The 27,122-nt window shown below is 37.6% G+C and overlaps 1 protein-coding gene across 3 annotated transcripts in view; it reads right to left on the minus strand.

Moving 5' to 3' along the window:
• The window catches only part of vipr1b (vasoactive intestinal peptide receptor 1b), a 118,345-nt gene that overhangs the window by 73,150 nt on the left and 18,073 nt on the right, over positions 1-27,122 (minus strand). The window contains exon 2 of one of the 3 annotated variants that reach the window (XM_055182247.2): positions 24,935-25,057. Coding sequence is in view for 1 of the 3 variants with exons in the window: in XM_055182246.2 (XP_055038221.2) it covers positions 7,514-7,570 (57 nt within the window). In the remaining 2 variants the exon portion in view is untranslated. Of the gene's footprint in view, positions 1-7,513; positions 7,805-7,987; positions 8,215-24,934; positions 25,058-27,122 lie in introns of those variants that run through there. The other 2 variants (XM_055182249.2, XM_055182246.2) reach the window with 2 other exon arrangements.

Here is a 27,122-nt window from a genome sequence, read left to right on the forward strand (position 1 = left end):
AAGTCATTGCGGCAAAACTTCCGAGTTCGTTCTTCTAAGGTCGCCTGGCAAGACCGATCTCCACGAGGACGCAAGACCGTTCTTTGCGTTCTTGGAATTGAGAAACAGCCATGATGACCTTGCTGCGGAAGATTTTCCCGAATTTTTGAAAAGAACCGCCCCTCTACTTTAAAAAAAAAACGCACATGCGCAACACTCTACCTGCTCCACAGAGGGAACGCCTAATAAACGCGTGCATGAGAGAGAGCATGCACGAGCCTAGTTCTTCTCTTCGCTCTGTTTACAAGTTGCTGTCGGCATGGCTCATACATTGAGATGTTTACGTGTCTACGTGGTTCGTGACTTATGCCAAGGCTAGCATCGCTAATCATAGTTTACATCAACTTTTACTAGCAGTGATTTTAAATGGATTTCTCCAAATAGCATGACAAACCCTGTCGAGTAGAAACTTTGCCACTGAGGCATCAGTGGCAAGCCCAACCTGTGCATTTAGTGGACGCCAGCGTGTGAAATATTCTCCCAAAAACACTCTCTCTTTCTCTTCTTGTCATACGATTCGTAGACATCTTTTCTTTTGCGACCCTCAGACATTTTGAAAAAATACGGTGAGAACGCGAGCTTCAATTAATGGCTGAAAGCGTAGCTCACCACACATATACACCTGAAAATATGCATGTGCAGAATGCGAACCTAGGGCCGAGCACGTACGACGGCCTCACATATCACCAGAATGACTGACATGGATGACCAATCAGTCCTTCCAGAAAAACGCAGAGTTTTTTTGTGATTGTTGCGGGCAAAAATCCTCGATTTTGCGGCACGTTTTCTTAAAAAATGCGATGGAATATGCGGGATATTTATGCAATTTATGCGATGGAATTGCGGGAATTTGCGAAAATTGCGGAACTTGCAAAAACTGCAATGATGTCATAATCACGTCACTTCATAACGTTCCCATGGCAAAAGAGGACACGGCTGCGCTTTTGGGAAGTAAATGCAACATTTTTTAACTTTCTGCTAATATATATGTGACTTTTTGCTACGAAAATGCGGAGATTATGAAATCATGCAAGCCCCACGTATTTTGTGCGCGGAAATATGTAATTAATGTGGCGTGGTGAAAGTGCGTCTTATTGGAAAAAATGCAGCCCCGCATAAATATGCAGACTTTGGCTGATTACGCAATATATCGCGCACAATCGCGTTTTTCGGGAGGGACTGACCAATAGTCTTGATGATCCAGCCGGGGAAAAAAATCTTCCGCTACACCTTTAAATGACCCCGTCATTTATGGTCATACAGATAAAAATTAAACATAATTCAAAGCTATAAATTGTGTACTCTTATTTGTGTTTACTCACAAATTAAGTACAAAACATTGCGCTTTCGTAAAATAATTTACATATACTTTTTAATTTGCTTTGTTAATATGCTAATTATTTATAATAATTTAAATTTAAAACAATTATTTGTGTAGGCCTATTTATTTTATTCTGTTTTCTCCATGAAGTGCTGCAGGTGCGTGATGTGATCATGAATCACATATATGGAATAATCCTGATAAATCCATCACACAAGAAAGAAAAAGCCAATATCATAACTTCAATAACACTATAGGGCTAAAACAGCAACATCTGCTTGTGTCCATCTTATAAGTGGTCACAGTTGCACCATCACTTGAAAATCAATCTCAAATACATCCCCTCCTTCACCCATTGCACGCTGAGATTTCCCAGTTAGGATTTTCTGCATTTGTTTACTTGTAGTGTGCCGACCACCAAAATTCCTGCTGTCAAAGCAGACAGACATTAGCATTGTTTATAAGCAAATAGGAGAACAGTAAGGGGGTCCTGTATAAAAGCTAAGCAAACAGGAAATGCATCTGTGGCACCCATACACTCCCACTGTTAGTTACTCTTTCCACAGACTGCACAGCAGTTATAAATGACCACCCCAGAGACGAGCCTAAGCTTCTCGCACATCTGCTTTGTGTCGTACCAAAAATTCAAATATAAGACGATTTTAGGGATTTTTCTGCTACTCCATTACGGAGGACACTCAGCCACTACGTAATAACAACATGACAGGTTGTGTTAACAGATATAACCCTTGTGTATGACACACGCATGATGCAGATGTTTAGGAGAGCTCTGTGCAGCTGTTTAAACGATTTTACACTAACACAACCTTTATAGACATGACAAATATGTCATTAAAGCAGCCATGACCAGACATACCGAAAGCAACATCACATGCAAGGAGACTGTTGGATTGGGTGAATGGAAGCATGTACTTTTTTGTCTATATTCAACATCGTAAAGCGAAACTTGCCAAAGCTGCAAGTGAACATCATATTTCGGTTTCTGTACAGAGAGAAGTCTTTGGGAGTCGAGAGGGAGTGTTTGTGCCAGTGGGAGTTCACTGATGCTTCAGAATCTAAAGCTTCTTTCTCTCGAGAGTTCAGCAGTCGCTCCTCAGGGAGTAACACTATAATCTGTCGGCAAAACTTTATCCATGCAAAGTCTGTCGCCTTCAGCGTTTATTTCCAGCTGTCAAAGCAGGCAAGAGATGACAGTGAATTCAAGCGCAAACTGCGACCCAAATTTAAGCGAAAGAGCGGCGTATGTCACACTTAAATTAATAACACTTCTTCAAGCAATGAGTGGGAGCCTCAAAGACAAAGAATATTGTGTGCGCTATTAAAGATCATTTTTATGATGGATATCGGTCCAACTGTATCTCTTAATCTCAGTAACAACCCAACACTTAAAGTCTTATTTTATGTAAAGAGGGAAGAGTTAAATAAAAAGACATGGGAATTATTTTTAATATGCAGATGTGCTTGATCAAAAAGTCCTATTGTACTGTAGGTCAATTTTGATGTGCTTAATAAAGATCTGATTATCTCCGGATCTAAAAGTAGCTACGTTGCTTGCAAACAAATTATCTGTTTGTAATCTTATTGATGGCTAAATTGGATTGAAAAGCCTTCATGTAAACACCTTAATCAATAAGATTGAGGTCGATCAAATGCCAATTTGGATCATATTGAAAGGGGTGGTGTAGTCTAATTTGTGATCCGATCATTGCACGTAAATGCACGAATCTTGTTATTTTCTCAATCAGATGCATACCTTATGCACATGCGCAGAAGATTTGTCGTATATATTTACCTCCTATTTAGGCACATGATTTAACGTCACAGAAACATGCAATAGCAAGGGGATGGCAACATGCATTATTAAGGTAATGGAGTCATGCGTTGTACATTCTGCAGTGTTCATGTGTACTTTCATTACATTACATAAAGCAATAAAATAAAATTGTGTTTTCATTGTCTATATCTGAAAACTTAAGAATAACTTTCTCCAACTCAACTAAGACTTTGTACATTTATCCAGAGATAAATCGTGCACTGGACGAAATATGGGTTGCCAACTCCTGCGGTTTAAAGATGAAAAGTTTTGTTCATTAGTTATTGGCATTTGGGTTGTGAACAGTCATTGGGATGTTTTGGGGCTAGTTTTGATTGTCCATTGGGGTGGTTTTGATTCGTGAATCCGGCAACCCTGGCTGTGCGCTTTCGCAGACGTTTGGTACAGATTATATAGAATGTACACGAAAACGACATTTTATTCAGATTTCAATGTTTAGGGTACATGCAGGGCTCAACAAAAAGGACTGCCCGGTGGCCCGGCCCCGGGGCAAGCGTGATAGACGTTCGGGCCAGTAAAAAGTATTGTCACTTGCCCGATCGGGCCAGTGCTTCACCCTCAGTCACTAAAATATATTTTCATCAATGTATATTATTATTTAACATCTTGGAAGCAAACATTTACTTTGGTAAAACACGATGAAAGAAATTTGCTGTCAATTTACAATTAAAGCCTTTTTTCGCTGGAACATGTCTGTTGTATATGTATACAATTATATTTGACTTTTAAATTATTATTCTTATATATGTGACACACTGACATTTTTTTTATTGGGGCCAGTGAAAATTTTGGCAGGGCAAGTGAAAACCTGAACCACTGGCCCGACCGGGCCATTATAAAAAATTATTTGCGTTGAGCCCTGACATGTAGGCGGTACTGTCGTAACCTGCAATCGGATTAAAAATCCGTCGGATTGACAACATTTTGTGAATGTAAACGTAGCCAATGTGGATCAGGATTATATGTATCTGTAGCTGATCTCATGGAAAGTAAGCAAAAACAGGTTGAATTTTGTGTTTGCTAAAATCACCCTGCATTCCGATTCGTAGCAACTAAATAGTAGTTGAAATTAGATTCAGTATGTCCCATCTCTTTAAATGCAGTCAAATGTCTATACCTTCCCATAACACACACAGTACATACTTTTAGGGCATAGTATAAGTAGGCAAATTGGGACGCAGCATCAGTCTCTTTTTTCTGAATTTCAGAACTGCCCCCTAATGGTTGAAACTGAAACTACTGTTGCAAGAGCAGAGTCAAATTTTAAAAGACAATGGGGCAATATCCTGGACAGGGCTCAAGTAGTCCCAAACTGAAATATATGTTTAAGCTGTATTAACTGAAAACAGCTGGCATTGACATATCTTAAAATATGTGGCCCTGCATGTGAAAACCCAGCTAAAGCTTTTTTGTGATTTACTGTTTTCTACCATCCTTTGTAAAAAAATATATATATAACTTTAATATCTTTAATGACAAAGTATGGTCATGTCAATTATTTAATTTCACTATGATTTCAAGGTTGAAATCAAACTTTGAATCTCATAATTAGATTGAGACGTTAGCCTGGCTTTCACAGGCAGGGTCACATACAGTTTTGTCTCAAGATGCACACCAGCAAAATATTTTAGGGATGCACGATATATCGCCGACATATCGTTATCGGCCGATAACTGCTTATTTTTAATATTATCGGTTATCGGTCTGATAGCAAAATTAGGCCGATAAATGAAAGCCGATAAATTATGGATTATTTTGGTTTGTTGAACCACTGTACTTGCTCATTGCTGGCCATGTGGAGTTTTGATTGGTGCTTTCTGTGACATAGCACGAAGATGACACATGTTGCGGGCTTAAGAAGAGTATGCTATAGCGCAAAGACAAGATGTCCGCGATCTGGGAGTTTTTCATTGTGAAATTAATATGAATATTTATCGGCCTAGATATATATATATATATATATATTTATCGGCCTAATATATATATATAGGTTATCGGCCCCCAAATATAAAGAGTTATCGTTATCGTATCGACCAAAATTTCCATATCGATGCATCCCTAAATATTTTGTAACGTTTGTTTGTAAAAACAGCTTAAAATTAGTGATGCACCGATGTATCGGCCGCCGATATTTATCGGCCGATTTTTGATGAATTTGAAACCATCGGCATATCGGCAATAGCACGAGAAAGGCCGATACCGATTGTTTATTAATTAACTGCATAAAGAAATCCATTATATGTAAAAAAAAAGAGTTAATGTTGTTAATAAATTAAATGCTGAATAGCAAAAACCACCTTTGAAGGTTGTCTTATTATATTTGTTTTAGCTTAATTTGTGCCTCTCTTATTATGTTAGTCAGTTGAATGTTAATTAGATCCAATCCATGTTCAGTAAAAATAATTTGATGCAGAAATAAACTAGCTAATAGGCCAACTGTATAGTATTGTATACAAGTGTCTTAATATCGGTATCGGCCAGAAGTCGGCCCAAAAAAATCCTATCGGTGCATCCCTACTTAAAATGTCCTAATATAACTAAAGACTAGTCCTGGCTTAATCTAAATCCTGTCTGGTAAATCGCCCCATAAAATTTAACCTGCTGTTGTTGATTTCATGATGCAAATATGGGCAGCTTAATGCTTTGTGTCACATCCTCAGTTATGTTGACCATACATTATTAGCTGAATATACTAAAATTCTTAAATATATTTTATTAATTCTCTGACTATTTTATTCGCTTGTCTTCGCTCAAGTATAGAAAAAGCATGCAAAACCAACACAATCATTGCTCATCTAATGCTCAGAAGTCTGAGTGTCAAGATCATATTGAAAACAACCCCCATCAGAAAGTTGGTGCCTTACAACAAAGTCATTATGTGGAGAAGGACATGTGGCAGCCACCAGCAATATATAAACCAATCCCACCACCGTGCATTTTAAATGTCAAAGATGTCATTTGGGAAACAACATCAAACAGAAATTTATGATGATGCCAACAATACACTAGAGAAAGAATAGATAACAAGGCACTCTGTTTAATCTAACACGTGAGGAAAAAACTCAGACCAGCAGCTTCATATATCACATAGATCAATTACACGCTGAGTGACAATATTTGAAGCAAATACATTAGGGAGTAAACACTTAACACTCAAATATATTTACAGCACTGCAACCTGCTGCTCTCCATCAAGGGCGCACAAGCTCTTCATTTTGCTCAAATAAAAAGCAACAGGAAAGTCTTACGAAATATGCTTTTAGCTTATATTTCGTACATTAAATGCCAGATTCAGGAACAAATGTCTTTTCATTCAGCTTGTGACATCTAGTGATGGTGAGAGTGGCGGACCACTGCGGCCACAACCAGTGATTCAAGAGGGTGAAGTGCGCAGGTAGCGCAGATAAGAGGCTTTTGTGAACTCTCACGGTATCATTTACACCGGGAATAAATGGATGTGATAGAAAGTATTACCACTGGTCTCCTACCTAAATCAAAAGTATAGTGCATATTTAAATACGTAACTTTTAGCAAACATCGTAGACAGACCGAGAGGAAGATCATTCAGATGTCAAGACTGAACAGGTGCGCTACCCCTTCGTCGAATTTACAAAGTATATTTACTGTCTTATGGACATCGCAGAGTAGTTACAAAAGCAGAGTTCACGTTATAATGTCTTTAATGAAGTAAATGCCACGCGCGCGCTTTCGCGCATTCAGTCTAAAAACAGATGTGTTAAAAACAACACATTCTGTATTAGTTTAGGGGTGACACATTAATGTGTTGTGCCTAACTAACACATATCTGTGTCATTACTGGAACAACACATTTTGTGTTTTTAACACTTGTATTGACCCCTTCATTAATTTAAACACAAAATGGCACATTGATTGTATAAGACAAGCAATGTATGAAAAATTAACACCTCAGTGTTGTTGAGTCAGTATAACTTCTGCAGTTTCTATCGAGAAACATGGTTTGTAATAAATATGCTAACGCTATTTCTTCACAAATTGCATGCAATTCACACCAAAAATAATTTTTAATCAAATAAAATGGCCATAAATAATTTAACAACTGTGCCTCTTAGGAAAAGTAACCATGTTTTTATAGTAAAATTGTCGTTAGCATGTTTTTGGTGGATTGCTTAACCTTTGTATTATCATAATTGCACTGCAAACATCATGGTTTAACTATGGATATTGTAGTGAGACGGTTTAATAGTAACCATATATTCTCTTACAGACTGAAGTAACAATTTCTTTGAAATGCCATATGTATAATAACCAATACTTACAGCGAAAAACCTGAAGCTCAGTGTTGAAACAAATAAAATCAATTTCAAGGCATCCATCGCAATTCGCTGTTTTCCTTCCCTCAGTGTTCGTATACAACGAAAAAAGTTTCCCCGAAAAGCGCTTTAAAGTCAAACGCTAGCTGTTTAACGGACAATATAAAGGCATGTGAGTAAAACAAAATAAGTTTAACCGTGAGAGCATTATAAGATCCGCGAGTGAACGATGCTCCGGCTGTAGTGGCTCATTTGCTGGGGCTGCTGACAGTTGAGCTACCAATGAGCGCGAGTCACAGTCCGTGAGAGCAAAGGCGTGTTCGACTTCAAACAGCGCTATGCATACTCGTCGCAGGATGACATCACAATATCGCGAGAACGATTTGAAAGCTGTATAGCTCTCGCGGTACTATGTCAAACTTGGTTTGTTCTGCGCTGCGCCGCATGAAATCGAATACACATATCATGAAAAAGACTTACAGCTCCACGTTGGCATTATCAATGCGCTCAAGGTTGTCTTATTCGTCATCCATCCACGACTGTCCCTCTTGTATTAGTACGAAAACAATGTACTTCAAGGTCTATGCGGTTTGTGGGTGCCTCTTCAATCTCAAGGTTTAGTTACTTGAGACATAGTGTGTAGAATCCAAAAGATAAATATAGCGTAAATAGGGAATAGTTTACAATTTACGCACCGCTAAAGTGTTTCACCCATAAAACATACCTTTCACTTGCCATAAAACAAAATATGGAAAACTTCGACCGGAAGTAACGATTGGATAAAATGGCGCACGAATTAGATTAATCAATGAGATGTTTCTTCTGACAAACTAGTCATTTAGATATGCATCTCAAAATGTGTAATACATAATGTTTCTTTAACAAATTAAATACAAATTTAAAAGTTAATTTGCTTATTATTACTAAAAATTTAAAGGGACACTCCACTTATGAAAATAGGCTTATTTATTTATTATCAATTCCCCTAGAGTTAAACAATACAGTTTAACCGTTTTGGAATCTAATCAGCTGATCTCCGGGTCTGGCGGTACCACTTTTAGCATAGCTTAGCATAATTCATTGAATCTGATTAGACAATTAGCATCATGCTCAAAAATAACCAAAGAGATATGTTCCTATTTAAAACTTGACTCTTCTTACATTAGGTACTAAGAACGGCGAAAAATTAAAGTTCCAATTTCGGCCAATATGGCTGGGAACATTCCGGCGTAATAATCAAGGACGTTGCTGTCGTACAATAGACCCCTTCACAGTTCACGTCACAGGCGGTTCCCACTGCGTATGTGGAGGTCAGAAAAGTCATTACAGCAGATAAGGTTGCGTATTATTCGGTATCGTCAAAAATGCAGAATGGCTTTGAAAATCGCACCAGGTCTGCCGTTACATTTTTCGGGATTCCTCCAGAATCTCAAAAACAAAAAATACAACATCTGTGGCTGCAAGCAATTAAACGTGCAGACTGGGACAATGCAAAGATCAAAGAGGCTTGTGTTTGTAGTGCTCACTTCATTTCAGGTAAGTCATCATTTTTCAGCCCTGTTAGAGAAAGCCTAAATGGTATGAACAGTTTGACCCCATGCTGCACATGCACCCAATCGTCGTTCAGTGTTTACAAACCTTGAAGGGGTCTATGGCACAATGATATTACGCAGTGCCTGAAAATAGTCCCCAGTTATGTTACCAAGGGGACTATTTTTGGGCGCTGCGTAATATCATCGCGCTTGCTGCACTCATGGTACGGCAGCAAAGCCCTTGATTATTACGCCGGATTAAAAAATTGGAATAAAGTGTCATTTTGACTCTTGTTTGTATGACAGTCTTGTTTATTACTGTGTGACTACTTCTGTTTCTGCTTGAGAAGTATTTTTCTGCAATATTAGAATAAATCCATGTACAAATAAATGTATCCACAACATACTTTGATCTACTAACTGTAGGAAATTGGGTTGTTCTTTTTCAGCAGTAATTACGAATGCCCCCGTAAACCTGTCTATACAGATTTATTTTTGTTGAAAGCACTGACCTTTCTGCACCACAGCTCTACACAACATGTAAATATTTTTTAGCAGTTTTTTCCACCTTCAGATGTTTTCAAGGTGTTTTTTTTTTGCAATGGTCAAGTGTTCCTCAATTAAATAAAGTTGTGATAACAAAACTTTAAAAACATCTTTCAGGCTGGATGCAAAATGTCTGATGATAAAAAGCTCACTCTACGTCTCAATGAAATAGGGGTGAGCAGGGCACAAACTAACGCAGGGTGAATTGTAACACGGCTACTTTACATATTTATACAGAGCCAAACAATCTGTTCTTTTGGTCTTTATCTCTTACTGTCAAAAGATAATCTCCTGTTAATTTGTTATAAGTTTTGATGTGTTTTGGTTAAGATATTGAACAAAGAGTGTTTTGGAGGCATTGAAGTAAATTTCTTTATCTTATGTTTTTTTTTCGAATTCTGAGTTGGGTGTGCAAGTCATCAAATTCAACTTTATATTATTTTAATCACTGTCTTGTTATCTAACATAACACCATTTTGAATGTCAGCAACTCCTAGTACTGATAGCTGGGATTAAAACATTTTTACATAGTGGAGTTAGTTTTCACACAGTGTTACAATTAAGCCTCAGGTATACAATGATAATGAAAACAATGTAAATCCTATTCATCAAAATGATAACTGTTAATCGGGAAATAACTGACTTTTTTGTCTTAATTGTGCAGCCCTTCCAAAAAAAATCTATTTATATGCATTGATGCATAATACAAGGATGAAGGATAAAGGATGGATATCTATTATAAGCAGGTATATAAACAATATCCACATTTAGTATAAACAGAATTTTATTGAATTATTTGTGTTTAAACAAAATTTTCTAACAGGTGTTACAACAACCCTCTGTTTGTTAACATTAACCCCACCTATGGGATAAGATGTAACGTTTACACTCCTGTCACTTCCTGTAATTGTACAATAACGGTATAGAGACAGAGCGCAGCGCGTCATAACCTGAAAACCATGCCCACCGGGGGGGAAAGCAATCCAATTGTCTCCATTGACTTTGTATTGCAAGAGGCTGCCTCCTTGTCATTTCTGGCTTATAACAAAAAACAGAATAATTACTAAAAGCTGCTTTGTGACAATATGTACAGCTAACAAGCCAAAGAACCCAGAAATAAGTTTTTATAAGCTGTCGAGCCGTAAAACCCAGCCTTTAAGGAGAATAAAGTGGATCGGCGACTACGTTTCCCTCTAGTGGACGCAGTTTTACTAATAGGAGTACTATGAAAAGTTGCCTGTTTCCATTTCTGTGTCTAAACGCTCGTTTTTTGAAGTCGACAGCTTATAAAAACGTATTTTTTTTCGTGTTAGATGTACACCTTGTCACACATCAGCTTTTAGGTATTATTCTGTTTTTAAGTTTAATCTGTAAATAAGTTTTTATAAGCTGTCGACCCCAAAAAACGAGCGTTTAAAGACACAAAAATGGATACAGGCAACTTTTCATAGTACTTCTATTAGTAGAACTGTGTCCACTAGGGGGAAATGTAGTCGGCGATCCACTTTATTCTCCTTAAAGGCTGGGTTTTACGGCTCGACAGCTTATAAAAACGTATTTCTGGGTTCTTTGGCTTGTTAGCTGTACATATTGTCACACAGCAGCTTTTAGGCATTATTCTGTTTTTGTTATAAGCCAGAAATGACAAGGAGGCGGCTTCTCGCAATACAAAGTCAATGGAGACGGTTGGATTGCTTTCCCCCCCGGTGGGCGTGGTTTCAAATTTGCATAACTGCGCTCTGTCTCTATGTCCCACAAACAAACTTTAAGTGTTCATTTGTAGCAAAGATGTGTGTTTTGCTTGTAATTATTCATCTAAATCTTTTTTAAATGAAAAGTCATCCTAATCATTTTCAATTTAAACTAACTGAATTACATTCAGTGGAAAATTGCTGACTGTAATATCTGTGTTGACATGGATGAGGGTCAGCTGGCCCACTTCTGATTGATTAATTTTCTCTCCGAAGCGAATGTAAATAAACTGCAGGACCCAAAGCATTTTTGTTTACGCTTATTACATGTGACATCTCACATAGAATGAGTGAATCTGCTGCTTTGAGCTAAATGTGTAAATTCGAATTGTATTAGAAATGTAGAGTTAACATGTCTATTCATATTACATATCATTTATCTCCATGAAGGCTTGTTCCAAACTAATAAACTAAATGTTACATCATACATGCACCAACGTAGTGTAATGGCAAGTTCAGTCATGAAGTCTTTAAAACAAAAAACTGGTCTGTCACTACGACAGTACTCTTCAAAATGGTCCTAATATGCACGATTAGTACAGATATGTTTATGCTATCTCATGGCAATGAACACATATTTTGACATGACAAGCAACACACATGCACTCATGAACACATATTTTGAATTTGCGCCCCTCGGAAGAGAAGTCACTGGCCGCCACTGAAGCTGATGTACATACCATGTCCAACCGAAATGCTAAAACTACAATCGGAGAGTTGTCATGGTTGAAATGATGGTATTGTGTTGAGTTTTGGATTATTGCATTTTTAAAGGTTAACACACAGTGCATGGACATGACTCAGAATAAAGTATGACCTGAGTTTATAAAGGGACCAACATTACCCACTTCATTAAAAATAACTTTTAAGAATAACCTCCAATATACACTCACCTAAAGGATTATTAGGAACACCATACTAATACAGAACTTGCCTTAATTCTACATGGCATTGATTCAACAAGGTCCCGAAAGCATTCTTTAGAAATGTTGGCCCATATTGATAGGATAGCATCTTGCAGTGGATGGAGATTCATTGGATGCACATCCAGGGCACGAAGCTCCCGTTCCACCACATCCCAAAGATGCTCTATTGGGTTGAGATCTGGTGACTGTGGGGGTCATTTTAGTACAGTGAACTCATTGTCATGTTCAAGAAACCAATTTGAAATAATTCGAGCTATGTAACATGGTGCATTATCCTGCTGGAAGTAGCCGTTAGAGGATGGGTACATGGTGATCATAAAGGGATGGACATGGTCAGAAACAATGCTCAGGTAGGTTGTGGCATTTAAACAATGCCCAATTTGCACTAAGGGGCCTAAAGTGTGCCAAGAAAACATCCCGCACACCTTTACACCACCAGCTTGCACAGTGGTAACAAGCCATGATGGATCCATGTTCTCATTCTGCTTATGCCAAATTCTTACTCTACCGTCTCAACAGAAATCGAGACTCGTCAGACCAGGCAACATTTTTCCAGTCTTCAACTGTCCAATTTTGGTGAGCTTGTGCAAATTGTAGCCTCTTTTTCCTATTTGTAGTGTAGTTGAGTGGTGCCCGGTGGGGTCTTCTGTTGTTGTAGTCCATCCGCCTCAAGGTTGTGCGTGTTGTGGCTTCACAAATGCTTTGCTGCATACCTCGGTTGTAACGAGTGGTTATTTTAGTCAAAGTTGCTCTTCTATCACCTTGAATCAGTCTGCCCATTCTCCTTTGACCTCTAGCATCAACAAGGCATTTTTGCCCACAGGACTGCCGCATACTGGATGTTTTTCCTTTTTTACCCCATTCATTGTAAACCCTTGAAATGGTTGTACAAGAAAATCCCAGTACCTGGCACCAACAACCATGCCACGCTCAAAATTGCTTAAATCACCTTTCTTTCCCATTCTGACATTCAGTTTGGAGTTCAGGAGATTGTCATGACCAGGACCACACCCCTAAATGCATTGAAGCAACTGCCATGTGATTGGTTGATTAGATAATTGCATTAATGAGAAATTAAACAGTTGTTCCTAATAATCCTTTAGGTGAGTGTATGTACAATGCTTAATGGATACATGTTTTATGGTTGACACTACCCCAAACCAATGTTTTAATTAAATCATTAATCTTTTAAGCATGAAGTAATGTAGACTCATTCATTCTAAGACGTTAATGTCACCAATCATAAATTTGAGAAGCAAAGGAGAATCTTAATTGCTTTGTGTCAGTATGGCCATTCTGTTTCAATCAAAGGTTAGGTCAGTAAAGCCAAGTGTATTTTCATGCAGATTTTTACCTTTGGGTACTATTGTAGTTCAAATCTGACTTGGGAGCGATCATGACTCTCACACAGAGAACCATTATTAGAAAATCCTTGACGGTCGTTTTTTCAGTAAATGCTAATAATTTTGCTTCTGACGGTGGTCTCTTGAGTATTCTTTTGTCATTTTCTATGTCTGCTTTCCATGTCTGTCCATGAAAGGGTTTGAAATATTGCATATTGATCAAAAATAACGAACTGGCTTCATGCAAAATATATATATAGGCCTACAGTATATAGACTCAGAGTTTTTTTGCATCTGTTTCCCAGAGCTGAGATTTAAAGGTTTGCAGACCTGTCACTTATTACTTTATTTTGAGCTCAAAAAATCCAAAAAGCAGACAGGATGACTTTACGCTCTATCTGACATGCGCTTTTGCAATTCTAACCAAATATGGGCCCAAGGTTATTTTAGTGTTTCTGATTGCAACATTCAACATCTAATCAATCAAATAAGTTTTTGACAGACGAAAAGTTGGTCATTTTAAAGTGTCAGATACTTTTTGAAATGCATCTTTTATTCACATGAAATGACTGTCTGGTTGTTTGGGGTTGTTTTTGGAGAGTGCGAAAAAATCAGTAGAAAACACACAAAGTTACTCTACAACAGATTTGTTTAAATCTTCCTGGATGTGACGCAAGTGAGAGTTTTTCAGCACTTTAGTAGAAAGTAACAGGGTTGTTATGTAAGCTTTTACAAATGTTTCTATTGGCCCTACAAATTTGAAGGAAAATGAGTTTTGGTCCATATTTGGTGTGTGTTGGCAGAACGTCATTACTCATTGCCTTGTTTAAAATCCCTCATATGAATGAAATGTAATTTTACAGCTGGCTGCAATACGCTGCTTGGTTTTAACAATCAGTTAATTGATAAAGATTATTATGTGTCTGCCATTCATGGCTACAGTAATCAGCATTAAAAACCTCTTTCACGGATGCTGTAAACAATCAGGGAAATATTCTTCACTAGTCTGTTTACACAGCCTTTTGTGGCATTAATTCTGATGGCTTGTTTAAAGGAAACTAATATGTTAGCAACCTGTTTTCATTAAATAGGTTGTAATTATGAGCAGAGCATCGTTAAGAAATTGCTCGTGGAATGATGAGTTACGTGAATGAGAACAAAAAACAAAAGCTTATCAGTGGTGTAAAGCCATTATTGTGTCATAAATAATGTGCGTTTATGCATTTGGCAGATGCTTTCATCCAAAGCGAATCAAGTGTATATACATCTTTAATCACACAACTTCATTTTATTACACTTCATAACTTACACTGAACCGTAAAAAGAATCTAACTTATACAAAAACAACATCCATCCTCTAAACCCGCTTGTACTCTGTTGGGTCACAGGAGGGCTGGAGGTATCCCAGCAGGCCCTAGACAGATGGCCAGTACACTGCAGGGCTCACCGACATATTACACACAGCCAAGGGCTTTGGACTCTGGGGGAAACTGGATTACCCGGATGAAACCTCTACATGCTGACACTGAGAGAACATGAAAACTTCACACTGAAAGGATTTTTACTGAGAGGCAACATTGAGCTGTGCCAACAAAAAACTACATTTAAAATAAAAGACTATAAAGTTTGAATGATTTTATCTGCTAAATGTATATAATAATACACTCACCTAAAGGATTATTAGGAACACCTGTTCAATTTCTCATTAATGCAATTATCTAATCAACCAATCACATGGCAGTTGCTTCAATGCATTTAGAGGTGTGGTCCTGTTCAAGACAATCTCCTGAACTTCAAACTGAATGTCAGAATGGAAAAGAAAGCAATTTAAGCAATTTTGAGCGTGGCATGCTTGTTGGTGCCAGATGGGCCGGTCTGAGTATTTCACAATCTGCTCAGTTATTGGGATTTTCACGCACAACCATTTCTAGGGTTTACAAAGAATGGTGTGAAAAGGGAAAAACATCCAGTATGCTGCCGTCCTGTAGGCGAAAATGCCTTGTTGATGCTAGAGGTCAGAGGAGAATGGGCCGACTAATTCAAGCTGATAAAAGAGCAACTTTGACTGAAATAACCACTCGTTACAACCGAGGTATGCAGCAAAGCATTTGTGAAGCCACAACACGCACAACCTTGAGGCGGATGGGATACAACAGCAGAAGACCCCACCGGGTACCACTCATCTCCACTGCAAATAGGAATTTGCACAAGCTCAACAAAATTGGACAGTTGAAGACTGAAAAATGTTGCCTGGTCTGATGAGTCTTGATTTCGGTTGAGACATTCAGATCAGATTCAGTCAGAATTTGGCGTAAACAGAAAGAGAACATGGATCCATCAAGCCTTGTTACCACTGTACAGGCTGGTGGTGGTGTAATGGTGTGGGGGATGTTTTCTTGGCACACTTTAGGCCCTTTAATGCCAATTGGGCATCGTTTAAATGCCACGGCCTACCTGAGCAGTGTTTCTGACCATGTCCATCCCTTAATGACCACCATGTACCCATCCTCTGATGGCTACTTCCAGCAGGATAATGCACCATGTCACAAAGCTCGAATCATTTCAAATTGTTTTTCTGAACATGACAATGAATTCACTGTACTAAAATGGCCCCCACAGTCACCAGATCTTAACCCAATAGACCATCTTTAGGATGGGGTGGAACGGGAGCTTCGTGCCCTGGATGTGCATCCCACAAATCTCCTTCAACTGCAATATGCTATCCTATCAATATGGGCCAACATTTCTAAAGAATGCTTTCAGCACCTTGTTGAATCAATGGCACGTAGAATTAAGGCAGTTCTGAAGACGAAAAGGGGTCAAAGTATTAGTATGGTTTTCCTAATAATCCTTTAGGTGGGTGTATATGCAGTATTGTGGCCAAAACTGATGTTTAACATTTACATCATTGTTCTATTTGAATATTTTATTAAAGATCCATTAAAAATGTGGTAAGTATTTGGAGTATAAACTGAAGCTCAGCTTTGAGAAAAATTACTGCAGAATATTAGCACAATGGAGGATCAGCTAATTTTAACAACAGATAATGCTTTATTGACTCTTTATTACCTGTGAGCTTTTTGTTTTTATTTTGTTTAATAAATACCTAAATGTTTGTCCACTATATCATACACCTCATATTTAATGGTTTAATCTAACCTGAGGGGGCATTAAAAGCAAATATTGTACAAATTTCCCCACAGACCCCAATTTTGGCCACAACTGTAGCCAGACAACCTGCAAATCACGAAACTCAATTAAGCAGGTAAGAATAGCTTTATGAGTGCTATGATCATTTTTGGCATACCAAAGCATTGCTGCATTAGACTGCGGTCTCCACCTATTTATAGCAGTCATTTGTTTTGTACAAGAAATGCACAATCTGAGCTTCGTGGGTAATCAGTTAACCATAAGAACCTATATTTGTTTACGCAATTAGGTTGAGGAATGAGCAGCCACACTGGTGACAATGTAAACCATGCGAAATAACTTTGCACTTTACGCTTGTGGTAGTAAATAGCTTTGACTGTGTAATAGACATTATGAGGTAAATATACATTTATTAAGTCCACATAGCGCACTACTACCCAGACAAAAAGCCAAGTTTTCTTTAGAAGTATACTGGAATATTAAAACTGCTTGAGATATTTGTATAGCGACAGGTCATTTCATGAGGCAACTAGGGCAGAAGTATGCATTTCATTTTACTGGAGTCTCTACTCATGTAGTCCTATTTAACCCTGCTTCAAATATAAACACAATGATCACATCATGGATGAAATATATGAAGAGATGCAAAATCCTCTAAGTGTATATTTACTTTTGCAGGCATTGCATTCACATGGCAAAGGGTTGAGGGAATAAAATGTGAAAGGTTTTCTTTTGATAGGATCAATATTAACCAGGGGTCCAGAGACTTCACAATCTTGTTTGATGTTTGCTATGTTTGATGCACGGTGTCGCATACAGGGATACCGAACGGATTTGATCCTGCTCTGAGGTCATCAGGTGAATCCTCAATCCTTTCCTTGAAGTGTCAGATGAAGTCAGAAGTGAAAATGATATTTCTTATTGAGACAGTGAGGACTTAAGTCTGACTCATTCTTAACAATTTCTCACACCTGTCTAGAAACGGATGGTAATGGTGTGACCTTAAGTGCAGCTGAGGTGCATTCAGCCTGATCTCACAGAAATTCATACATACTGTATGGTTAATTCTTACGAAGTGAATCATATAAAAATCGTATAATGAAACCCTAACCCCAATATTACAGGGGCAAAAACAAATCACACAAAAACTTACAAATGCGGTCGTTCTTTATTTATTATGACTCAACTTGTATACTTAAATGTTCTTATTTCTTTGTATGAATTCAATATTTGGCTTGATGGCTACATCTGGTGGAATTTTTGTGTGTCAATAGCCCACTTACTGATAAAAAACCTGATGTGTCAAATACTTATTTTCCCCGCTGTATTAAAACATGTACAAGAAGACAAACTGCTGAAAGCAATGCAGATTTTGTGTGCAATAAGAACAAAGCCTTTGCCATTTGCCCCACACTCGTTTCTCTCTTTAGTTTTGACATTCAAAGAAACTTTCCAGAGGTTATTATCCTGTCTGCATGGATCAGGACCCTGTAGCTTTTTAAGGGTACAGGACAGCATGATAACAGACTACAGTACTAAGCAGACTACTATTTTTATGACTCTAATTAAACCATGAAGCCCCTGAAGCAGGACTATCTTTCTGTACCCTTATATCTTTTCTCTATGTGTACCCAGTATGTTAAAGGTTAGGGGAGGTATGTCAAAGATGCACGTCATTACTGTTCAGCCACCTGGTTCTGAGATCTTATTGTACCAGCGGCTCACACAAAACAACATGGATGAGCTATTAAATAGACAGATACACTTTTTTAACACGCAGAGCATGAATTTGAAAGTAAATAACAGTCACAGGATGACTGTTACAGGATGACTTGTTTCTTGCTGAGTCACTTTACAACATGACAAGATTTTCTTAGCCTAAAATACACCTACGGATGTTGGTTGTGGACACTATTGACTGTCACAAGACAAGCTTAGTAACTGTTTCAAAAACCCATTGAATCTAACCGGCTAAGTTTAGTATGCTACACATCTACGCTACTGTCTGGTGTAACATCCAGCATGATTGCAACAACAGCTATGACTCTTAGAAATAGGAAAGTGACAATGTAATACTGTAGAACTGGCAGCAGGACTTAAAAGATTTACTCGTAGCCAATAAATCTTAAAAGCACTCAATCCTGGAAAGACAGCTATTGACTGAGTGACTGCTCCTGTTGACAGGTTGTGGTTTTCGATGAATTTTGATTTTGCTAACTTTAAATGCAGTGGACGTGCTCTTTAAAAAGCTTTTGATGGTGTGCGTTCACACAGAAGTGTTTAGTAGTGAGCTTCATTTGTGGATTTACTTTGAACTTCATGGGGTGTTTTCCCAGACAGGGATTAGCTAAAGCTAATACTAGTGTAATTAGGAAATATAACTAGTTTTAACAAACATGCCTTACTAAAAACCAGTCCCTCCAGGAAAATGTGATTATGCGATCGCATGATTCAATGCATCATCAGCCAGTCCGCATATTTATGCGGGGGCCGCATTTTTTCAAATATGGCGCAATTTCCGCACGCAAAATATGCGGAGCTTGCATGATTTCATAATCCCCGCATTTTCATAGCAAAAAGGCACATATATCTTAGCAGAAAGTTGAAAAACGTTGCATTGACTTTACACAAGCGCAGCCATGTCTCCTGTTGCCATGCGAATGTTATGAAGTGACGTAATTATGTGATGTGAACATCATTCAAAAGCTGCAAACAATTTTTGCAAGTTCCCAAAGTTTTTGCAAGTCCCTGCAATTTCATCGCATAAAATTGCATAAATATTCTGCATATTCCATTGCATTTTTAAAGAAAATGTGCCGCAAGATCAAGGATTTTTTGCATGCAACGATCACAAAAAAACTCTGTGTTTTTCTTGAAGGACTAAAAAAACATTACTTTTGTGCATTTTCTGGCAAAACAAACAGATGTTTCAGTTTGGGAAGCTTGTACATTTATTTTAGTCTAGGACAAGTCTAATCCCTGTCCGGGAAACCGCCCCTTAAAGGTCACGTCCTTTCTGATCCCATCTTTTAAACCCTAGTTAGTGTGTGATGTTGCTATAATAGCATAAATAATACCTGTAAAATGATAAAGCTCAAAGTTCACTGCCAGGCGATATATTTTCTTTAACAAAATTCGCCTTTCAAAGCCTACAGCGAACGGCCAGTTTGGACTACCGCCATTTACTTCCTGCTTTAATGACGTCACTAGAACAGTTTGTTGACTAAACTCTGCCCACAGGAATACGTCAGTAACCAGCTAAGCTAACGGCAAGCTAAGCTAACGGCAAGCTAAGCTGCTATTGAATCACAACACACTAAACAAACTACACAATCAGAACTCGATACGTATTTCTGCAGGATGGACTTCATAGAAGAAGGAAGACATCAGTCCCTGAAAACAGCGCTATACGCTATACATAAGTAATTTATGTGAAAAATACCACGTTTTTTACACATGAAACATGAACACATGTTATATTGCGCACTGTAAACACAATCAAAGCTTCAAAAACACAGAAAGAATGGGACCTTTAATATCATAAAGCCTCCAAACAAACAATTGTTCATATGATGTGTATTAGTTTCCCTGGGATTCAAACCCACACCTTTTTCCGCTATTACAATGCTCAACCAACTTACAAATGCCCAATTTTCCCTGACCGGTTAAAAAATACACTTGTGAGTTAAAGATTTTTGTTAAGAAAGCTGTAAAAGGTGTTTATTGATCATATTGATCCGGTCTGCTTTATGGTAAGAAGCAGCTCACATTTTCAGCTCCTCTGTAATGGCAGCTCATGCAGTTTAATAATTGAAGGAAAATCTATAAAGAAATACAGACAGGAGAAACAACTCTGATGGGCATAATTTCTGTGCTGATTAGGAGTAAACAAAATGTACATGTCTATATTAACATGATAGAGAAGTAGAAACCACAGACACACTGTCTCTCAATAAGCCAAAGTAAACTCAATTAACCCAAGTGAAAACACAGCTCTGTATCTATTCCCAAAACTCCTGTTTTCTGTTTGATTGAATTAAAGGATGTTTTCACATAGGGATGTACAGAGAATTGATTAGGGCCAAAAGAGTCATGTGCTGAATATAAGAATGATGAAATGATTCAACTCGCTTTACAAAATGAGTTTCTTTTAAAAGCCCCATCTGATTATATTAGACAATGGCCTTATACTCATTTCAGCTCTGACTGATGATTGGTTACCCCCTTCAGGCTGTCCCCTATTCATTCATTAGCTACTAAAAAATCACAGTCATGTGAGGGAATGAGAGACATTTGACATCAAGCATTTGGCTGTAGGAGACTTTGGTACAGTTTCTCTTGTAAGCCGTAAGACTGAAGCTTTCTTTCTAAACAAATGCGTAGTGTAGAGTATTATTGGCATTTATGAAATGGTAGTTCCTTGATTGGCCAATAGCTGTGGTTTATTTATGATCGCTGCGCATCACCCTAAGCAACGTACATATGCAAAACATTCTGTTGCTGTTTACAGTCGATCAGGGACTTTTTCAGTGGCGGCTCGTGACTGCTTTTCCGAGGGGCGCAAATTCAAAACGGTGTTTGTTGCGTGAACCATGTGCATCACTTGTTTTGTCAAAAAAAGTGCCTGCTGCATATGCGTCAAAGCTGTTTATGATAAAAGAGACGCTCACGTTCAAAAAGTACAAGCAAGACAGCTTAACAGTAAACTTTGATTACGCATGAGATTATGCGAGTATCTGGCAAACGCGAGCATCTCTTTTACCATAAACCCTTTAGACGCGTCTGCAGCAGGCACTTATTTTGACAAGACACGTGATGCACATAGGTTCACTTGATGCGCTGAACACATATTTTGAAATTGCGAACCACACACATGACGGGCTACATACATGTTTTCGCACTTCGGAAAAATAAGTTACCGGACGCTACTGGACTTTTTCCAGGGGATGGAAGGCTTTTAGTGATTTTATTTGCGTTGCTTTAAATGGAACATATCATGAAAATCTGACTTTTTCCATGTTTAAAGCAATAGTCTACCCTTTTGCCATATTAAACAATGTTATTACCTCAACTTACACAAATTAATACATATCTATATTTTTTCAATACGTGCACTGTACAGCGCGTCGTGAATGTGTTAGCATTTAGCCCAGACCCATTCATTCCTATTGTACCAAACAGGGAAGCCACCAAACACTTCCGTGTTTTCCATATTTAAAGACTGTTACATAAGGAGTTATACCAGTAAGTATGGTGCCACAAAATAAAACTTTTTTTTGGTACCATAGGAATGAATGGGGCTAGGCTAAATGCTAACACATTCACAACGCGCTGTACAGTGCACGCATTGAAAAAAGATAGGTATGTATTAATTCGTCTAGGTTGAGGTAATAACATAGTTTAATATGGCAAAAGGGTAGACTATTCCTTTAAGTGCTATAATTGGGTCCCCAGTGCTTCTATCAACCTAGAAAATGCAAAAAAGATCAACCCAGTAACTTAGTTTTGCTAAACTAAGGGAGAGAGAGAGAGAGAGAGAGAAATAATTGAGTTTCAATTTCAACAAATCACCATTATGGTGATCAGTGTTTGCATTATCAACTCAATGTGGCAATTTTAACATGTTATAACAAATTACCTGTGTTTTTTTTAGCTAAAACTTCACATATGTACTCTGGGGACACCCAAGATTAATTTTACGTCTTCCGAAAGTATTGTGAAATGTCCCCTTTAATATTTGTTTTGTGTGGTAACCATTTTATAAAAGTTATAACGTACTCAAGGCTAGTGTTTTATTAAGGAATAAGTCACTTCGCTTCGCATCCTGCCTACTTTAACAAGAGATACTTTTTTTTAATTATTTAACTCAAAAAAGTTGTGTAAAATTGTGTCGTCAATTAAAATTTTTAAGTAGAATTAATTCAAAATTTAAAGGCAACCAGGTAACTTTCTTTTTTAATTTGAACCAACTTTTTTTTACATTGTAGCACTGTCTTTTAGCCATGACTAATTCTACGAAAAGCACAGCGCCTTCTCCCTTATCGTGCACATAAAGCACAGTCAATTTTGTGTTTGTTTTCAGCAAGCATGGTTAAGGTTAAAATTAAAATGTCTTCAAAATGATGCCCTTTTTGAAATATGCATGCATGCTATTATTTGTGACCGTGTTCAGTTTAATTTAAAGATAGCAACCCTGACGATGTTTTGGACATTGCCATTATTTGCTCCCTGCTGATGAACTATATCATTTCCAATGCAATTAAGTACATTCACACAATTTAGCAATGACAAGCATGTAGCTTGGCATTCGTTAATTAAAAAATTATTTCCATAACTCCATCACTCATTTAAATGTAAATATTCACTCTGTGAGTACAGCGATACGTATGAAAAGTAAAGTAAAATGCTTGAAGTTGTGTATGTTTACATTGAAGTAAAACTACGGGTAAAATACAATTAATTTTTGCCGCTCCTAACCAATCAATCAATGTTTATCTCTAGGTGCAGACCTGGCAGGTATTTGAATACATTATTCACTTTTCTCCAGAAATCAGCATATAAATGAAAGACCAGTAAGATCAGAGGGTCAAATATCAACAACACAAACGCATCATAAACTCGCATGAAATAGGTCTGTTGCTAAAAAATATCTACCCTAGACCCAACTCAACTCTAATAATAGCAAATGTTTATTAATCTGACTCATACAAATAATATCTCCGGCCAGAAGAAGCTTTTAAAAAGATTACAGAGTTTTAGAGGAAAGTAAACTCCATCAAGGTGTCAGGAGTTTCTCCAGCAGTACCGGACCCTTTCATTAGGTCAGAATTTATTAAAAAAATGTGATACAGTATTCTCATGACAATCCAAATGAGTTTTGTGATATTTGCCAGAACACTTTAATCATCCTTGCGGGAGATAAAGAAAAACATCAGCGTGTAAGTGCCCTTCTGTCTGTTTTTGCTTAGTATGAGCAATGATGCCAGGCCCTTATTTTGCCAAGATGAAAGAGCCAATCTAGCACGACTATCTTTTTTTGGATTCTGCAGAGATCTCGTAAGAGTCAATTATAGTAGTCACAGTATATTTGCATAGGATATAAAGGAATGACTCACATCAGGTTTGGCCATGAGTTGTACTAAAAACATAGCATTCAGTTGAAGGTCAAATATAAAGTGTAGCGTATTGGAGGTCGGAGTAATTTTGGGAAATCTACTTTATTGCTATATTTTCAAATGGATTTATTCTTAAGCCATGCTGGTACGCTTGACATTGTGTGAGTGTGTTTTCCGCTCTGTTGTTTAACGCAGTACATCTCTAAATATTACGAGTACACGGGAGCCCTATAAACAGAAGAGGATGAGACGGTCTTTATGTGGCTAATATCCCCCGCAGCAATGCAAAAAAGAGCAACTGAGCTCAGCTATTTCAGATGATTCGAACGACCGTACGCACGTGAGTCATCTGTTGAAGGTCACATTTATCTCACACTTGTGTTTATTAAAGCGCACTGTCTCGGTTCTTTGCGTCCCCTTTGAGTCATGCATGCGCCCCTTTGCGAGGAAAATGTTGAATGTCAATTGATGCTCTTGTGCTCCTCAGCCATCATCAAAAGGCTACAAAAAATGAACATAATTTTTTGCTATATCACCCTACAGCTGTTTCGGGCAGCCGTTTCGAAATACATTCAACTATCGGTGCAATGCTGTAAAGCAACACTGTGCCCTGTGAATCTGGCAGTGTTTCAAGAGAAAGAGCAAGAAAAGATGCGTAAAATTAAACATTTATGCTCTTAGTCTTATATTTAGATATGATATTTAGATGGACATACTGTATCATGGAAGACATGATTTTCTTTACACTTAAAATACAATTTATTACAGTAACACAATGAATGGAATCTCTCTCATTGTGTCACTGCAATGACAAGATCATTTAACAGTTTCAATGTATAAATTCTAATTTATTATACAGGAAATTTGTGGTGGCATTTTTACACATTTTTGTCACATTTTATCATTATTCACACTTGACAATTTGAATAAAGTATACAGCTAAATAAATAATAAAAGTTGCATCTAATTACAACAGTTTTGATTTTCACAAATGTTCACTCATGATAGGAACAGCTCCAGAAAGCAAAACACTAAAAATAGCTGGAGGAAACAATTGGGCTTACATTTAACAAGAGCGCAGTCCCAGGGCCAGACCGCAGGTCAGGTCAATCGCTCGAGTGAGCTGTCAGGACGATTAAAGATGAAGGCCGATGAGAATCTGCAACAGCATTCCTGGCTGTTTGCACCTTATAAGAAATGAAAGCATATTGTTTGAGATCAGCCATGGGGTCGTGATTTGGCGCACAGCAATAAATTCACAATTATGAGAGCAAAAGTTTCTTTCTCCGTTAGAAGTAGCCATGTATTGTGATGAAGCAAGCATCATAACTTGCAAAATTGTCAATAATGTATACATCAGGGTATCCCAAAATGGGGTTTGTGAACCCTTGGTGGTTCACGGGGGAATCAATTTAATTACAATTAAATGATAAAATGTAAATAAATCATCTTAAAATACAATATTCTAAACACAAAACACTCACAAAACACTAACAAATGTGAATATTACACATTATGAAGGTCCATAATAGGTAAAAATAATAAAATACTACTGATAAAAACGTGACAAAAATAAATTTGAAGTTAAACATGCAAATGTGCTATTCAATTTTTAGGTCAAGGTGGATCGGCTGACAAAAAAGTTCATACAAAAAACCTTATATGGGATGTTTCATAAGTAGAACCACATTTTAGAGGGCTGTATGTTAAAGGAAAACACCACAGTTTTTCAATATTTTACTATGTTCTTACATCAACTTAGACAAATTAATACATATCAATCTTTATTTAATGTGTGCACTTAATCTTTGTACAGCGCGTTGTGAATGTGTTAGCATTTAGCCTAGTCCCATTCATTCCTTAGGATCCAAACAGGGACGAATTTAAAAGCCACCAAACACTTCTATGTTTTCCCTATTTAAAGACTGTTACAAGAGTAGTTAGCGGATAAAAAATGAGAACTATATTGTATGGCGAAAGAGCACCTTGTATGCAGCACTTCGACCTTGGCGCACAGTAACATCATCACTCCTGACTCCTCACCCTCTCACTCAAACTTCCGTCAATATTACTGCGCTCGACGTTGAAGTGCTACAAACTAAGTGTTCTTCCGCCATACAATATAGTTCTAATTTTTTAGCTAAGGCTGTCACAATGATTAAATAATTGTCTCATCGCAATTATTTGACCTCATTGTGATGATTTCAGATCACCGTAATGATTGCACATCTCTCTAAAAAACACAATAGGGAGCTGCAGCGCCTGTATAAATGAGACAGTATCAGATGGAGCTCCTAAACTGACAATGTAACACGATACATTACAAAGCCATTTAATAATTCCAAATTTATGGAAATGAAGAATGCTTTCTTTGCAGCCGCAGACGTGGTCTAGTACTAATATGACTAATATGATTTACTAGGGATGCACGATATATCGGTAGGCATATCGTTACCGGCCAATAACTGCTTATTTTTAATATTATCGGTCATCGGTCATCGATAAATGAAAGCTGATAAATTATGGATTGTTTTGGTTTGTTGAACCACTTCACTTGCTTATTGCTGGCCATGTGGAGTTTTGATTGGTGCTTTCTGTGACATAGCACGAAGATGACACGTGTTGCGGGCTTAAGAAGAGTGTGCTAGTCTAGACAAGATGTCCGCGGTCTGCGAGTTTTTCATTGTGAAAATAATATGAATATTTATTGGCCTATAGATATCGGTTATCGCCCCCCAAATTTAAAGAGTTATCGGTTATCAGTATCGGCCAAAATTTCCATATCGGTGCATCACTAATATTTACTGTCAGGCAAAATATTTAATTTAAATAAATCACAACAACGTGTGAAAACTATTTTATGAACAAACAAAAAAATATGACAATTAAATGTCAAAGCCCTAAAACAGGCAATTAATCGTCATAAATTTCACAATTTGTGAGACATTTATCCGCCAGTCAATTTCATAATCGTGACAGCCCTATTTTTAGCTGCTTAAAAATCGCCACGTTTATTTTTGTGCCACCATTTTTACTTGTGTGACTACTCATCTAACAGTCTTTAAATAGGCAAATCTTGTTTGATGGCTTCTAAATTCATCCCTGTTTGGATCCCAAGGAATGAATAGGGCTAGGCTAAATGCTAACACATTCACGACCTGCTGTACAAAGAGCACGCACTTAATAAAGATAGGGATGTATTAATTCGTCTAAGTTAAGGTTAGAACATAGTAAAATAATGAAGAACGGTCA

The sequence above is a fragment of the Misgurnus anguillicaudatus genome, chromosome 25, assembly GCF_027580225.2.
Source record: "Misgurnus anguillicaudatus chromosome 25, ASM2758022v2, whole genome shotgun sequence".
Taxonomy (NCBI): domain Eukaryota; kingdom Metazoa; phylum Chordata; class Actinopteri; order Cypriniformes; family Cobitidae; genus Misgurnus; species Misgurnus anguillicaudatus.